Below are 17,563 nucleotides of genomic sequence, written 5' to 3' on the forward strand. Positions count from 1 at the left end.
ATACGGTATATCATTAATATTCATCAATATAGCATTCCATGTACATGTTGCCATCTAATGATGCAGAAGAAATGCTTGTAGCTTGCAAGTGTTTTAAATTGTTCTATGAGCATAATTTGGCATGTTACTAATAAAATATTAATAAACCTGACACAGAAAATAAACTGCAAATTACTCTGCACTTCAAAATCTCAAGGAGGCACCTGTTCCAAAGTCTGGATGGTAGAAGATTTATTTAAGTGCAGTTCCTTTGAATAAAGAACAGAGCTTTAGTCAAACAAATTATACTCAAATAAATCTGCACACCAGCCCTGGGAATTACCTTATTGAGTCACAAGGGGTTTTTTCCCCTCTTTTTCCATACTACAATTGCAACCATGTTAGAGATTTTTGGGAAATGAGCAAAGGGCTTTGAACATGGGGAGCCTTTCACATTGCACAACTACAGTGCTACAATTTCACTTTAGCAGCCATGGCTGCATCCTATGGAATCATTGAAACTTAGTGCAGACAGTTGTGGTTCTACACTGTTAACTGAATGTAGTTTGACATGACTTGAACTTCCAAGAAATCCTGGGAATTGTAGTTTGCTGAAGCATCATCACTTTTTGAGAGTGGATGCTAAAGATGACATAGGACTGCAGCTTTCAGAATTCCATAGCATTGAGCTATGGCAGTTAAAATGTTACCAAACTGCATTCATTCTAGTGTGTTGATCAAGCATGGGCAAACTTCGGTCTTCCAAGGTGTTTTGGACTTCAACTCCCACAATTCCTAACAGCCGGAGGACCAAAGTTTGCCCATGCCTGGTGTAGATGCACACTCAGTCTTCTATGTATCAAAGAATAATACAATTGGAAAGGGACCTGAAGGCCTTTGAGCCCAACTCAATGTAAGGTCTCCAACTAGAGCAGGTCCAACAAGAAGTTGTTCAGATTTCCCTTTAAAACAGCTAGAGAAAAATATTGTCATCACCTCTCGAGAGAATTGGTTCCATTAATGAACCCTTCTTAAATCAAAAGTCAGATAATTTAAAGGTGTTTGATCATGTCCATGGTTTCAGATAACAACGGTTCAGCTGGGAACATAACCACCATGGATACAGCAATCTAATTGTGTTCGTTTTAATTTGTTTGAATTACAGTAGAGTCTCACTTGCCCAACATAAACGGGCCGGCAGAACATTGGATAAGCAAAAATGTTGGATAATAAGGAGGGATTACGAAAAAAGCCTATTGAACATAAAATTACATTATGATTTTATAAATTAAGCACCAAAACATCATGTTTTACAACAAATTGACAGAAAAAGCAGTTCAATACACAGTAATGTTATGTAGTAATTACTGTATTTACGAATTTAGCACCAAAACATTGCAACATTTACTACAAAAACATTGACTACTAAAAGGCAGACTGCCTTGGATAATATAGAACGTTGGATAAGTGAAGCTTGGATAAGTGAGACTCTACTGTACCTAGTTTCCAACAGACTGCACAACCTCTGAAGATGCCTGCCATAGATGTGGGCGAAACATCAGGAGAGAATGCTTCCGGAACATGGCTATATAGCCTGGAAAGCTCATAGCAACCCAGTATATATATAAAAACTAGCTGTGCCCGGCCACGCGTTGCTATGGCGAAGTATGGTGGTATGGGAAATAAAGTATTGAGGAATTGGTGGTAGTTAACGTAAAGGGTAAAGGTGTGGAGTCCAGATAATCCAGTTAAAGCAGATAATATAAGATTATAAATGGGTTATATAGCTGTGTGGAGGGCCTTGAGTCTACACTGCCATCTAATCTAGTGCAAATTAGATAATCTGTGGAAGAGGCCTGAGGCCTAAATCTGCCTGTCTCCTGGGTGAGTGGGTTGCTAGGAGACCAAGTGGGCAGAGCTTAGCCTTCTAACTGGCAGCAATTGGATAAAAATAATTATTCCTCTCCCTCTAATTAGGACTCTATTTTTCTTTTCTTTTTGTTGTATCAACCTAGAGGCGTGGATGATGGGTTGTGTTGTCAATTATCGAGGTTGTGGGGTGTTTAGTTTTTTTGTTTTGGCGGTCGCCAGGATTCCCTCACTCTTTTATATATATAGATTGACTTCCAATGTTCCTACCAATGTTATCATATACCTTACTTCCCCTATATTAATAGCTCATATTAATAACTCATCTACCAATTAATATAATTCAGTTTTTAAAAACTTGTATGTTTTTGAGTATGAGTTTGTAAGTTTTAAATTTGGGTCTGTGTAAGATTTGTCAGCTAGTGTGGTGGAAAACAAGAGATATACTATCCTTATTATTAAGGTACATGGGCTAAGTTCCTACGGGATCACTACCATGTATGTGTTGAAAAGAAAACTCACCTTGATTGATCACAATCCTCAGTTTGTGTTATTGGACTAATTAAGGCCAACTAGTTTGGAGTAAGGAGTATAACTGCAGAATGTTTGAAATGTAACACTGGGCTTACTGAATGTTTGCTCCTGGTTGGAAGCTCTTGACTTGCAGCTGTTTTGATACTGCAAGTGTTGTCTTCTCTACTTGTCCAATGAAGAAGGAATGAAGCATGGAAGAAGATAAACTTTTGTGATGGATAACATTGCATGCAGGAATACAAAGGTCGATGTGTGTCTACACGAAGACTGTGACTGTTTATGTTGAAGTTGCTGTGTTAGTATATTTTGAATTCTGATATGCAAGAGTAAATTTTGTGTTCTTAATTCATTTTGTGTTGCTCAATTTTTGAATGTAAAATGATTAGGTTTTCTGCTGGTCTGCTTGCTGGCCTGCACACATACACAAACTGCAACACTTATCACCATCCACCACCATTGTCATCCAATTACTGATTTAATTTTTTAAAAATGCTCCTTTTGATTATCCATACACCCGAGAAACCACCCAAAGTAGCTCTTCTTACCTTGAGGAACTTATAGAGTAAAAAGGTGAACCAATTTGTGAGCATCTTTTCAGCAACGGATTCTGTCCTAGAACGAAATAGAGAAGACGAAAGAAGTTACCCACAAAGGAAAGGCAATGCTGTTTGTTTTCTTCATGCTCTGAGACATTCCAGATAATCAGATTCTGGCTCAGAAGAAGTCTTTCTTGGAAGGAATAAACATTTCATTCCTGGATTTTGGCCCCCTGGAATTTCTCCACTGGGTTTTCCCTTTTGTTGATGTTTCAATAACATTTTATGTTAACCACAACTTCCATTCCAAAGAGAGCTGCCCATTTTCAGGTAGAAAAATGAAGCTGTCGGGTTCTGGAGATCCTTATCGGTCATCTGGTATGGATTTAGTACTGAAATGGATATTCTGAAACCTACATAGTGTAAGTCTAGGATGGAAATCATGTCCAAGATATGCAAACATTGTATTATGATTTGGCGTCTTGGTTTGAAATCATCTTAAAGTTTAGACTAATGCAAAGTTTGGGGTAGTATATGTCTCTGCATACCATGGATGATTATGTTGCGTAAAAGGTAAAGGTAAAGGTTTCCCCTGACATTAAGTCTAGTTGAGCCCGACTATGGTGGTTGGTGCTCATCTCCATTTCTAAGCCAAAGAGCCAGGATTGTCCGTAGACACTTCCTAGGTCATGTGGCTGGAAAAGCCAGTACCTACTGATCTACTTAAATTTGCATGTTTTCGAACTGCTAGGTTGGCAGAAGCTGGGGCTAACAATGGGAGCTCACCGCCATCTCACGGATTAGAACTGCCAACCTTCCAGTCAGCAAGTTCTGCAGCTTAACGGCTTAATCCACTGCACCATAGCAGTCCCTAACATATTAAGAAATTATTCAGAGATTCCAAAGTGTCTCCAAATTGTTGCACTGGGAAGAAATATTTTGTCAAGAAAGGGGGAAAAAATCACATGACACACAGAATTTTTTTGAGTATTGGTGATTTAGATTAATTCGTATTTGAGTTATTAGTATGACATATTAATATAGGGGAAATAGGGCACATGATACCATTGGTAGAAAAGTTGGATGACAATTTTAATCTATTTATCTTTTTCTTGTTTTCCTTATTTTCCTTTTTATGTGTCATTTCTTTATTTTAGTGGCATTCACAGAAGTGTGTACAAGTTGGTTGGTAAGGTAGTAGAGGTGTATGTGTATTGCTTGGGGAGTTGTATTGTTCTATTTAGATTTTAGATGACTAAATTTGGCAGGGATAGCTTTTTCCTCTTGTCTCTTTCCTCCTCCTCCCATTTTGCTTTTGATGACATTTGAATAGCACCATTACATATCTAACAATTTTTTTCATCAAATGGAAAAATGAAGACATCCCAGTGAATTTATTTTAGTGATCTTTTTCAGTCATATGCTATGTATTTAGGACTGAAAATTATATTCTAGAATTTATATGGTAGAAGACTTGAATAGCAACCATGTCAAAGACAGAAAAAAGCAAGAAAAATTATCTACCATGGGGCAATACGTCTATGAAGTCAAAGCATCTACTGGAAGTTAAATGGATTCTAAGCAACACTGGAATCATAAAGCAAATTGTAGTAACTACCTCTGAGCAAGTAGCTCATAAGATACGCAACTGATCCAATGAAATCTGGGTTAAGGGGAAAATTCCTTGCTCTCGGGTTTACCTCCGAAGTAGCAACTTGGGGTGGTTTTTGCTCTCCAGGTTTTTGTCTATGAGGTCAGCCAGGAGTTGTTTGAGGACATCCGTGGCATACTCCAGCTTGCTTTGCAGCACAGTCATAATGAGGGAGGCCACGTTGCCACGGTCTCTCATGGAGAAGCTGCGTTGGGACTCCAGGGTCCGAATGAAGGACAGGAGGAAGACCTTGTTGTTGATCAGCTGAGCAAAGAGCTTCAGGCCTTTCTCCACCCGATCCTGCCGATATCCAGGGACCTGTCCAAAAGAGAGGGAGAAGAAACAATGAATTTCTTGATCATCAACTCAACCCTTAGATCACAGATGGACAACTACAACCCTCCATGTAATTGGACTATGATGGCTAGCAACTTCTGACTGGAAATGGTGGATTGCGATTCATCCCCGTAAGTGTTCTCTAACCAGGACAGAGTGTGTTCGCCATGGTGATTGACATATATTGTGAGTTTCGACCAGTGAAAAGTTCTCCTTGAACTAACGGGAGACCAAGTGATCACCTATGAGTTTCACTAAACAAGGGGCCGGACCACTGCTTTCATCCAACTACTGCTGCGCTGCAAATACTCTGACATACTTTATGCGGGTAAGCTAATTTAACTAATTTACAACATCAGAAAACTGCCAGCAACATGCTGGAAAGGAATGAGGAAGTACAGTCACTAGTGGACAGTGAAGCAACAGCTCCCCGTGGCTGGAATCATGAAGCTGGAAATGTTAAATGCCTCTGTATGTGTCTATACTGTATGTTGTTTGTCTGATGGCATTGAATGTTTGCCATATATTGTAATTTGCCCTGAGTCTCCTTGGGGGTGAGAAGGGCGGAATATAAATACTGTAAATAAACAAACAAACAAACAAACACTGCTTCTGGAAACAGGATTATCATTTTGGTGGCCACCAATTTTGGATGGGGCGAGAAGAGACTGAACGGGAGAGCCTACCCAGCTGCAATAAAGCTTGCCATTTTCCTTCAATGGACAATGGAATAAGATCCATTAATCATTTGAATTATATCTATGAAAATTGTCTTAAAGAGACTTTCTAGCTGAGTGGTGACCTTAATACTTCCGGAGGCTTCCTTCTTAATACAATCAAGAGAGAATGAGTATAACTGAGGCCGTGATTTTAAATAAATGAACTCTGTTTGAAGGCAACAAGTTGGTTTTTAAAGGAAGTTGAAAAGAAAGAGGACATCGAGAATTTGTCTTTTCAAAGTGCCAGAGCACGCATGCAAAGTGCTTTTCATGATTTTCACAAAATGAGTAAGACGTCTGAGAAGCAAAACACTTTCAACAAGAAACCATCGTACCTCCAGGTCTCTTAGCACAGGATGATCTTCAATTCCTGGGAAAAGAACTCTCATCGTATATGTCCGGTAATCGAGAAAAGGAATGCCAGCTCCATCAAGGTCACTTGTCAGCTCATGGATGTCAGTCTGCAGTTCTGCAAAAGCTGCAATTCAAGGAGAGGGGAAGGAGAGTACTAAAAGGGTCAGAATATGAAAATGGGAGAATAGCATTTAAGTTGATCACTGTTATGTTGGACAGAGTGTGAAACTTCATTAGTGAAACTCACGAAAGTGCCCTGAGCTAGCCTTTAAGCCTCACCTGCTATAAAGAATTCTGTAAGGATATTTGGGTGCCATTGCCCAAATTCTTTAAAGAACGAAATAATAAAAATGCTGCAAATCATAGACACATATACAAAACAGTGCCGTCCTGAGAGCAAAACACCACACACTGTTTAGAAACCTAAAGCTCAGCAGTAGGATCCATGGTTTCCAGTTAAAATTATTTTGAGAAAAGTGGAGAATGACGCTTATAGCTTTGCTGTCATACAGTAGCAACAGCATGAGGGCGGATGGGCTGAGTAGTATAAGGTATACAAAATGCAGAAGATCCTCACTCACCACAAGACAAATTCCAAGAGTCATACTGTGATAATGGCTGCAATTACAAACAAGCTTTTGCCATCACAGCTCTTTTCGCTGGGCAAAGATATTCAAAAGTGTGGGTAGAAAAAAAAGAGGATCGCGTGACAGCCAGTTCTTATGCCTTAAAGCAGCTTCTGAATTGTGATGACCCCAAGGGAAGCTTATCTGGAGTTCTCTTGGTGAGATTTCCTCAAGGGACCACAGGTCACCATGGCCTTTCTCGGAAGCTGAGAAAATATGATTGGCTCAAGTTCACCCAGCAGGTTTCCAGGGATGAGCTGAGATTCAAAATCTGGATTCCTAGTCCATACCACATGGTGGTGGCTCTTTATGTAGGCTGCTAGTTGCACTGAGTTGTACCTAGTGGCCTCTGGATATTATGGGAATAGGAAAAACAATAGAGTACACTTTGATCTGCTTGGTTATAGAGGCTCAGGCAGTTGCTTCTATGACAAACTCCAAGTCCATACTGTAATACAGCATGAACATCTATATATATAAAATGGTTATGAAATTTCAGCCTAGGACAAAACAACAAAACTACACATCCCAGAAACACTAAACTTGGCAGCACAACCCCTCATCCATGCCTCTACGTTCATACAACAAAAAGAAAAGAAAAATAAAGTCCTAATTAGAGGGAGAGGAATAATTGTTTTTTATCCAATTGCTGCCAGTGAGAAGGCTAAGCTCCACCCACTTGGTCTCCTAGCAACCCATTCATCCCAGGGGTTAGGCAGAATTAGGCCTCACCTAGGCCTCTTCCACACCGCCTATAAAATACAGATTATCTGATTTTAACTGGATTATATGGCAGTGTAGACTCAAGGCCCTTCCACACAGCTATATAACCCATTTATAATGGACTTAATGTAAGGTAAAACCTTTACCCTTTACCTTAACTACCACCAATTCCTCAATACTTTATTTCCCATATCACCATACTTCACCACAGCAACGCGTGGCTGGGCACAGCTAGTTCCTTATATGGGAACTCCATAATCTGGAATATCCGCGAGGGTGGCTGGGATAGTTACACTTTTGCTTTCTAATAATTCAGTGTATACAAACTTTGTTTCAAGCATCATCATGACAATCATAATCATGGTAGACATATAGAATGATAGAGCCATAGATCTTGATGGGACCAAATAGGCCATCAAGTCAAGGCTTCTGCTCAATGCTGAATCTCCAGCTAGAGCACCTCCAGCAGGCAGCTGTCCAGTCTTTATCTGAAGGACCTTTAGAGAAGAAGACCCCAGCTGTTCTCCAGGTCAATGGCTCCATAGCCAATCTGCTCTTACCGTACATAACCTACAGTTTCCTTTCATGTAGGCCACAGACTCCTAATTCCTTGCTATCAGAAACCTATTATTCTTATGTGTCAGTCTGAAAGGGGATATGCTGGTTGTAACCTTTCTACTGTTCTGCTGTCCATGACATCAAGGCCCGGGCTGTGGCACAGGCTGGAGAGCAAGCCAGCTGCAACCAGCTGCAATGAATCACTCTGACAGGAGGTCATACGTTCGAGGCCTGCTCGGAGCCTGTGTTTGTCTTGTCTTTGTTCTATGTTAAAAGGCATTGAATGTTTGCCTATATGTGTAATGTGATCCGCCCTGAGTCCTCTTCAGGGTGAGAAGGGCGGAATATAAATGCTGTAAATAAATAATAATAAATACCCTGTTCTAAAGATATGTACACATGTCTTCTACATCAGCCCAAGCAAAGCCTTTGATCCCTTCCATTTGTTTTACCTTCTTTGCATTCCAAAGCCACTCGGGATTCCAGGTTGTCCATCTGCATCTGGAGCCGCTTGAGGGTCAGGTCACTCTCACGGGACTTGCGCTTGTAGGCAATCAGCACAGCCACAATGAAGATGATGAGGAGCCCTCCCGCCACAGCAATGCCAACAATGGCAGGCAAACTGAGTGGGCTGTCTGGAGAGATGTTCACTGTCCCTGGGGAAAACTCCATCCCTCCCACGCGAGCCTAAGAGAAGAATCAGAAAACAGCAGCGTTGAAGGGAACCTGGGGTTACTTGAAATACATTCCTGGCCAGTAAAGAAATAGGAACACAAAGCATTTACAGCTAAAGTTTTTGAGAGTTGCAGTCCTAAAAAAATCATTTTTCTATACTCTACAGTAAAATCTGAGATGTCAGAGAATAGCCGGACAGATTTTCAATATTTATGTTATTCTGACATCAATCCTTGTATTTCCACATACACAGAAAAACAACAAGCTAAAAAGAACCCTAGCAAATTCTTTGCTATTTTTTCTGAAAGAAATGGACAAGTTGCAAGTTTTTTCCAACAGTGTAAAAGGTCTTCCAAAACTGTGCAGTGTTTGAATGATAGTGACAGTTCAGGTCCCATTATCTGCAAAAATTTGTGCAGGAAACATTTATGTGTACAAAATATTTTCTGTGCAGAAAATAACATTGCTACATATTACAATTTTATTTTCAGTGCAGAACCTGCTGTTTAGTGAACAAAAATGTTGTTTTCTATGTGTAAATACAAGTATTGCAAGGATTCTCATCAATCTGGAATTCTTTTTGCCATGGTTTCTTGCTACTACTTGAAAAAACATTTTTACCATTTTTTTCCAATAGCTTAATATTCTTTCCATCTCTAGAAAAAAACCCAAGGAATGTATTTTGAAAAAGAGAAATATGCCAATTTGTTTAGTAGAACTATTTCCAGATTCACTTGCCCCTCTTGTGTATGAAGAACATTATTTCTCACCATCACTTTATGCCGTCCTGTGAGATTTGGGGCCTCGCAGAGGAGCTGCACATCGGACACTGTAACTGCGCATGGCTTTTCCCCAACCAGCACTGTATAATTCAGCTTGATGTTCCCTCCTGCTACAGGTGGGATCAGGTTCTTGCCCTGAAATGAAGAGAAAAGAGATACAGCATGAAGAAACAGACGCTTATAGAGTGGGATGAGACATCCTAGGTCATCTCAGGCTTTAGGCCTGACTTCATATTTCCTACAGTAAGTGGGATTCATTCTGGGATAGAGATGTTTCTTTTTGGAATATATGCATGCCCATGCCTTTAAGTTGCCTGTTGATTTTTGCAATATCATGAATTTTGTAAGATTTTCTTAAGCAAAGAATCCTCAGATATTGTTTTGCCAGTGTCTTCATCTGAAATATAGCCTATAGTACCTGGTATTCATTGGCTGTTTCCTGTCCAAGTACTAGCCACAGCTGACCCTGCTTAGCTTAGGGGACAATATTTGATGTCTTGAGTTCTGCAAATTGGACAGGATCTGGTGCCTTGAGTCCTTGACGATGCAATGAATACTTTGGACAAATACTTGAATATTAGGGATAAAAACCAGGAAGGGATACACACACTCCCGCTGGATAATTTATATAACCCAGAATGCGAAAAGGACAGGAAGAAAAGATGTTTGAGATTTTGAAAGTGTGTCTACATTGAGACAAAGGTTTTCATGATCATAGTTTGGCAGAGATGGAAAAACCATCAGGGAGGATTAAGATAATGTCCCTTGTGTTTGCTTTTTCCAAGCAAGTCTTAAAGAAGCATCAAAGATTGGAGACGATTCTTCAATGAGTTGGTAATACCTTGGGAAAACCTAATGGTTTACAAATTAAAACCAAGAGAAAGTCACCCACTACTACAGTTTTAGAAAGAACTTGTCAATGGGTGGCTTGGGCAAAATCCAACTTTGGACCAACCCTCTTTTCACATATACCTTTAATATAATAGGAGTCCCTGGTTTCAGCTCCAAAATCCCAGAGGGGTTGAAAGCCTCAAAGACAGGATTTGGATAGTAGGTGAAGTTGGTTTTGTTGAGGATCAGCAAGGACTGGACATTGTCCAAGATGAAGCCAAACTCCTCCGGTCTCTCGGTGAGGTCAGACAGGTTATTTGGGTCAATAGCTAAGGCTGGCGCTTGGCAGACCATCTCTGTGTCATTCTGGACTTCACAAACCTGGAACAGATAAGCCATTAAAGAATCTAATTATAGTATGTTGGAGGGTGCATGTCCTAAATTGATGCCAACATACAAACCTAGGAAACACTAACAACAGCAAGAAAATAATTGGTGCATGTACTACCATACTCACTTTTTAATTAAAGATATACAGTTTCCAGAGAAGTGGGTCAGAAATAGAGATGAGAATCACCATCCTTATTTCTGACCCACTTCATTCATTGACATTTCAGCATACGTAAGCAGCAGGGAGGGGATTTGATGGCAACTTTCACCCATTCTTATTTATTCAAATGTTTTTAATGTGAAGGAACAACTTAGGCTTACAAATGCACTCCATTGTTTACTCTTTCCTTTGTGACATTGCCTACTTTTGTTGGCAAAAGAACAGATTGTATTGCTCCATTAGGGCAGATATCAGAGAAAATGCTTTTCTTCTTATAGGCTGAAAGAACATAATTGCTGGTCTATGTTTGAAAAGGCCAAATTATTGACTTGGAAATAATGACAAGAAGAAAGCCGAAGCAATTAATATCCATGCCGATAATGGCTTTCTGAATCTTAGCTCTGGTGAAAATGTGTCTGGATTCATTAATATGAATGTGTTTGACCATCGTTTGGATTATCCCTGTGTCTATTTACCAGGTCTTGTAGTATCTGGAGCAAGCTGCACGTCTCGGATTAGCTGCTGTTGTTGTTTTGGTTTTTGGCCTGAAGCTAAAACAAATGAACTCAAACCAAACTGAAATCCATCTTGCTTGTGAGTGCAGAGACTGCCCCTGTCCGCCCAGGGCTTCTCTAAACATTGGTGGAAAGAATCCAGCATTCTGCCAAGCTCAGATTTGATCAGGGCTGGAAAGAAGACTTGCAAATCTTCTCATCCTCACCAACAAAGGATCTCTCGATACAGGAAGACATTTTAGCAAGAAAGTGGTCAACAGCCATGAGATATTTTGCATTTCAAGACTTTTAATGGAAACTGTGTTTCCTCAAAGCTTTGTATACTGGGTTGCTGTGAGTTTTCTGGGCTGTATGGCCATTTTCCAGAAGCATTTTCTCCTAACGTTTTGCCCACATCTCTAGCAGGCATACTATAGCAGTGAGGTATACTGGAAACTAGGCAAGTGGAGTTTATATATCTGTGGAATAATGGGAGAAAGAACTCTTGTCTGTTTGAGGCAAGTGTGAATGATGCAAATGGCCAGCTTGATTAGCACTTAATGGCCTTGCAGATTCAAAGCCTGGCTGCTTCTTGCCTGAGGGAATCCTTTGTTGGGAGGTGTTAGTTTGCCCTGATTGATTCATGTCTGGAATTTCCCTGTTTTCTGAGTGTTGCTCTTTATTTACGGTCCTGATTTTAGAGTTTTTTTTTAAATACTGGTAGCCAGATTTTGTTCATTTTCATGGTTTCCTCCTTTCTGTTGAAATTGTTGACATGCTTGTGGATTTCAATGGCTTCTCTGTGTAGTCTGACATGGTGGTTGTGAGAACGGTTCTGTGCTCCCAAATAATATTCTGTATCCAGGTTGGTCCATCAAGTGCTCTGCTATGGCTGATTTCTCTGGTTGAGTTAGTCTGTAGTCCCTTTCATGTTTCTTGATTCTTATCTGGGCAATGCTACGTTTAGTGGTCACTATGTAGACTTGTCCACAGCTGCATGGTATACAGTAGATTCCTGCAGAAGTTAGAGGATCCCTCTTGTCCTTTGCTGAATGTAGCATTTGTTGGATTTTCTTACTGGGTATACTATTAGCTCTTTTCCAGAAAGGAACCATCCTCTTCTTTAAGTAAAGTGGCGAAAGGCGAGAGCTTAGTCTGTCCCAGGAGAACGTAAAAAAAGCATCCTTATGAGGCTCCTTTAAGGAGAAATGCCAAAGAGACACTTTTACCACCATGTTTTCTACCAGGTATTCAAAAAGGGCAGAATTGGAGCCACATCAGAGAGAGCAGTGGGGATTGGTCTTTCTTTTGGGTTCTTCCAGAATGAACTAAGCTTCCGTTTTTTGCCACACAACTCAGACAAGGGGATGGTTTCTTTCAGATAAGACCTAAGGTACATCACTTTTCCAGATGATTTTTTAATTTACATTTCTAGAGTACATACAGTGCATACCAACCTATCTTTAAGAAGTGTTTGAATACACAGCACCATCTCCTCTGAGGATCTCAAATTTAGGGTATAAAAGGAATGTGGCAATATCTTTAAGACTAACTGGTTATCATTTTGGCATGAGCTTTCATGAATATAAACCCACTCTGCAGTACAGAGCCTTAGGTTATAAAGCATATTTATATAGCTGTGGGCATCAATTGTCAGGGTATTGTGTATTGTGAAATGTTAAAATCAATCTGGATTCAGCAATTATGGAGTTAATGAGAGTCTGCTATGATTGATGTATCACAGGACCAATGGGGTCAAGTGTGTTTTGACCGGGACTTACTATCTTGTTCCTGTGGAATGTAGTGGGAGTTTCCTGTGTCGAGCGTAGAACAGAGAACAGAGATGAGCTGTGTGTGTGTGCATGGTGCTTTCGGCAAGCACTCATGGAGGAGAAAGGACTGAATTTGCTCTGTCTGTAAATAGAACATGTAAATAAAGTTGTTTGCCGTTGGACTACCAACTGAACCCTCATCTACTGGAGTGAGTTTGTCCAGTGCTGTTTTCCACACCGGGAGACAGTCTGGAGAGAAGGAGGCAGACCGGGATGGTGAAATTTTTGGATATCACTCTGCTACCCATCATCCCCGCTGACATCATTTAGAGTATCATAGGATCCAGAAAGGTGCAAATAATGTTTCTTGCTATACATTTTCTAACAGCTGGACAAAGTGATCTAGGTCTTTGCAATAGTTATAGTGCAGAAGTAAGATTTTACCCAAGAAAGTTCATGCTAAAAAAAAGCCAGATAATCTTGAAAGTGCTGCCACATTCCCTTCCCTGAGATGGTGCCTCTAATAAGGTAGAAACAAGTTGACCTTCCAGACCCAACTCCCTCCCTCCCTCCTGCATCTTCAATCTTGCCAATGAAATAGCCCAAGCCATTCTCCATTAGGTTCTATGCCAACTCCATGAACCAATTCTGTTGAACTAAATCAAAAGTGACACCACTCAGGGCAGTCCCATAGATGTGCCAGCTGGACACTACAGGATAACATATCTTACCAGATTAGCATTAAACGCCTTTTCAACAATCACACTTAAACAGGAATAAAGTAATGGGTCTTCTGCTAGGCCTGTAAAATGCCTGTCACTAGAAGGGCTGAAACCAAATAGAAGGACCATACCTATGTTTTGACTCTCTTAGAAACTACTACCGAATAAAACTTTCTGAACACTTGCTTCTCTATTTGCTGTTAGAACAAAGACTGTATAGGATTTCCTGCATGTCTCTACCATAGATACACTGTCTCTCTAGAAGTTTCCCCATTTGCTCAATCAGTATTTCTAATGCATGGTCATCATGCAACCAAACTACGAGTATATGATCACAGAAACTCATGGGCATTTGTGGCCAAATGAACTCTTCTTGGGACTAACCTGAAAGATTGGCTTGAACCAACTGGCATGCACAAATAAAGTCTGAGCTACAATTTCCAACAATTCTAATTAACTTGGTGAAGATGATTTATGCATTCTCCATCTTTGGATGCTCTTAACAGAGACTAGATGTCTCAGAAGTACTGTACTCTCATGTAATTTAGAGTAAACATCATATGAACTTTCATTGAGACAGAAAGTTGAATAGGGCATTCAAATTGCTCACAAGATTAAATGAACTCCTCCCTTCCTCCTTTGCCCACTACAAACTAGACATTTAGTATAATGTTAAGTTTTTAACTTTGTGTTTCTAAATACATTACAACTGTACCCTAGAGACAAATGTTGACATACTGGTCTACTTGGGTAGGTTTAGAACCTGAAAAAAAATGGGATTCTAAATCACAATGAGAATTCTCAAGTATAGAAATCAATGTGGGGTTCCACTTGTGGGATTATATGGGAAATGGCACAGTTTGGAAAAGTAGCTCTTATACCTGTGGGATTCTAAGTGTTGAACTATTCTCAAGCATGTGTTCCAAGCTGAGGAAGGATGCAAATCTTCATTAATTTCATTCTCCAATCCAATATCAAACCATTCAAAAGTTGCATAAAATTACATGAGTTTTTCTCACATTATTAATATTTTTTGTAAACTGAAAGACAAGTTTGTCAATAAAAAACAGTGCATTTTGAACAGAATTAATAATGCTTTCTGAAAAATGAATGTTTTGCAGAAATATTTTTTTCAGAAATCAGTTCCAAAATCTGGAAAGAAATCTCATGCAGCTGATGAAGATTTATCAGTGTTTTAAGATAACCCGGTGGTCAATCAAACATAAGAAAATTTGTGAGTAACCTCCTTACAGTGGAAATAGCATTAGTTCTCTAGGAACTGACATGGAGAAATAACTTCATCAGACCCCACCACTGGGCCAATTTGTATTATCTGTATTACCAACTCTTATACTCACATTGATGTGTTCCTTCCCACCGTACTTTGACCGGATCTGAGGGTTTTGGATCAGGTCCAGATTGGTTCCCCATACTGTAATGGGTGTATTTCCACTGATGGACAGACGAGAGAAAAGAAAAGATCAGTGGTGACAATGGAGGTTCTTTCAGACCAGTCTTCTGGATATTTACTCAGAATTAAGAACGGCAGGCTGAATCGTCCTTGAAAATTGGATTTATGGCAGTGCATATACAGGTTGAGCATCGCTCCTCTGGAATTTCAGAATCCAAGATTATCCACATGAGTGGCTAAGACAATGTTACCTTAACTTTCTGCTGCTTCAGTATAAACCAGCTTTTTTCATGCACAAAATTATTCCAAATATTGGATAATATTATATTCAGACTATAGGTATAAGGTATATATGACAGAGCCGGGCTGTGGTGCAGCTGGCTAGTAACCAGCTGTTATAAATCACTACTGACCAAGAGGTCATGAGTTCGAAGCCCGGGTCGGGTTAAGCCTCCGACCATTAATAGCCCCAGCTTGCTGTTGACCTCTGCAGCCCCGAAAGACAGTTGCACCTGTCAATTAGGGAAATTTAGGGACGCTTTATGCGGGAGGCTAATTTACAACACCATAAAACTGCCAGCAAAACACGAGGAAAGGAATGAGGAAGTACAGCCACTACTGGATGGTGAAGCAACAGCTCCCCCTGTGGCCGGAATCGTGAAGCTGGAAAAATGTTAAAAATGCCTCTGAGTCTGTCTAATGTATGTTGTTTGTCTGTTGGCATTGAATGTTTGCCATATATGTGTTCATTGTAATCCGCCCTGAGTCCCCTTCGGGGTGAGAAGGGCGGAATATAAATACTGTAAATAAATAAAATAAATAAATATTAATGAACTTCATATTTAGACTTGGGCCATCTCTAAGATCCCTCATTATGTATATGTAACTATTCCAAAATCTGAAATATGGAATACCTCTTTTCTAAAGCATTTTGGATAAAGGATATTCAATCTGCATTTCCATAGATTTATGGACATCATGGTGCATATATGTGGACAGACACATGTGTTAAGACAAGGCCCTGGGTATGTTTTGCCCAGCCATATTTCACTCACAGTTGCACCGGACCATCAGTTTGACATTGAGAAATGCATAAACTGGAAGCAAGCCTCAAAGAGGATGCATTTTGATCACCATTACGTAGCATCAAGAGTTAAAATTATCACGAGACTACTGATCAATGCAAAATCAGTTAATTGCCACGAGATATGAATGTTGGCACCATAAATATACAGGAATGGCAGTTCATGTAAGTGTAACATGTGCATATTCATCCAAAGCAGGTACAAGCATATTACCAATAAACCAATAGGGACGCTGGAGTAAATGAAGTTGTTTCATTTCCCTCCCCTCTGGCCCTGAAATGGGAAGTCCGGTTTTTCCATCTTCTGATCCCAAATGTATTGATGTTTAATTAATCTTAACCTTTTAAATTCTCTGCAATAATTAAAGTGACTAATTGATTTGCAAAATGCACCTGCAGAAAGATGATTGGAGAGGCCGAGGCGAAGCAACGGGGAAATTGGCCATCCTGGATTTCAGCCCCCCCCCCCCCAGGCCTTCCAATTACTCGAGCTTCACTGCAAAGCGCCGAGCCAATGTGGGACGGGAAAGAAGGGAGAGCTGTACTCCTCATTTTAAAAGTCTCTTAAAAGGAATACATGAACATCTAATGACCAATTTCTCTCTTCACTGGGCCAGGCTTGGCACAATTTACATATCCTTCAGCTCTTTCTGCACTCAAGGGATTGCGAAGGCTGCCTGTTATCCAAATGTCAATTGGACCCATCAACTTTCTGCATCAACAGCCAATAGAAAGCCTTTGGCACTGAGGTAATTTTTTAAAAAAACTATCCAATTCCTTATAGGGGAAAGGCAAAATATGCAGATATTCATTTTTAGCTTCTAAAAGTTCAATGAAAGACATATTTGGGAAGAGTAGCCACAAACCTGTTAAGGGGACTAATACATCCCCAAAGCTGTGACTTGCAACTCTTAAAAGCAACTTTTCACAGAATATTTACAAAGATGCAAATGTGAGCCGGAATTATTTTAGTAACTTATGGCATGGTGTTGTAGTTTGAGCACTGAGTTACTACTCCGGTGATCAGGACTGGAGTTCCCATTCCACCATAGAAACCCAAAGGGTAACCTTGGGCAAGGAATCCTCTCTCAGCCTCAGAAGAAGGCATTGGCAAACATTCTGAATAAATCTTGCCTCCAACCGCGGTGATAGGGTTGCCTTAAGGTAACCCTTAAGATCAGAAATGGTTTGAAGGCACACAACAACAACCATCACCACTAGCCTCGGGCCGGGCGGTGGCGCAGGCTGGTTAGCTGCCAGCTGCAACAAATCACTGACCAAGAAGTCATGGGTTTGAGGCCAGCCCGTGCCTGCATCTGTCTCTGTCTCTGTTCTATGTTATGGCATTGAATGTTTG

The 17,563-nt window shown here is 40.2% G+C and overlaps 1 protein-coding gene across 1 annotated transcript in view; it reads right to left on the reverse strand.

Moving 5' to 3' along the window:
* The window catches only part of plxna4 (plexin A4), a 612,214-nt gene that overhangs the window by 76,418 nt on the left and 518,233 nt on the right, over positions 1–17,563 (reverse strand). Inside the window, exons 17-23 of the mRNA XM_003220748.4 lie at positions 15,070–15,163; positions 10,315–10,554; positions 9,331–9,477; positions 8,338–8,572; positions 5,960–6,102; positions 4,619–4,887; positions 2,928–2,994 (exon numbers count right to left, since the gene is read on the reverse strand). Coding sequence (XP_003220796.1) covers positions 2,928–2,994; positions 4,619–4,887; positions 5,960–6,102; positions 8,338–8,572; positions 9,331–9,477; positions 10,315–10,554; positions 15,070–15,163 — 1,195 coding nt within the window. The remainder of the gene's footprint in view (positions 1–2,927; positions 2,995–4,618; positions 4,888–5,959; positions 6,103–8,337; positions 8,573–9,330; positions 9,478–10,314; positions 10,555–15,069; positions 15,164–17,563) is intronic.

Source organism: Anolis carolinensis, chromosome 5 (genome assembly GCF_035594765.1).
Source record: "Anolis carolinensis isolate JA03-04 chromosome 5, rAnoCar3.1.pri, whole genome shotgun sequence".
In the NCBI taxonomy this organism is placed as follows: Eukaryota; Metazoa; Chordata; class Lepidosauria; order Squamata; family Dactyloidae; genus Anolis; species Anolis carolinensis.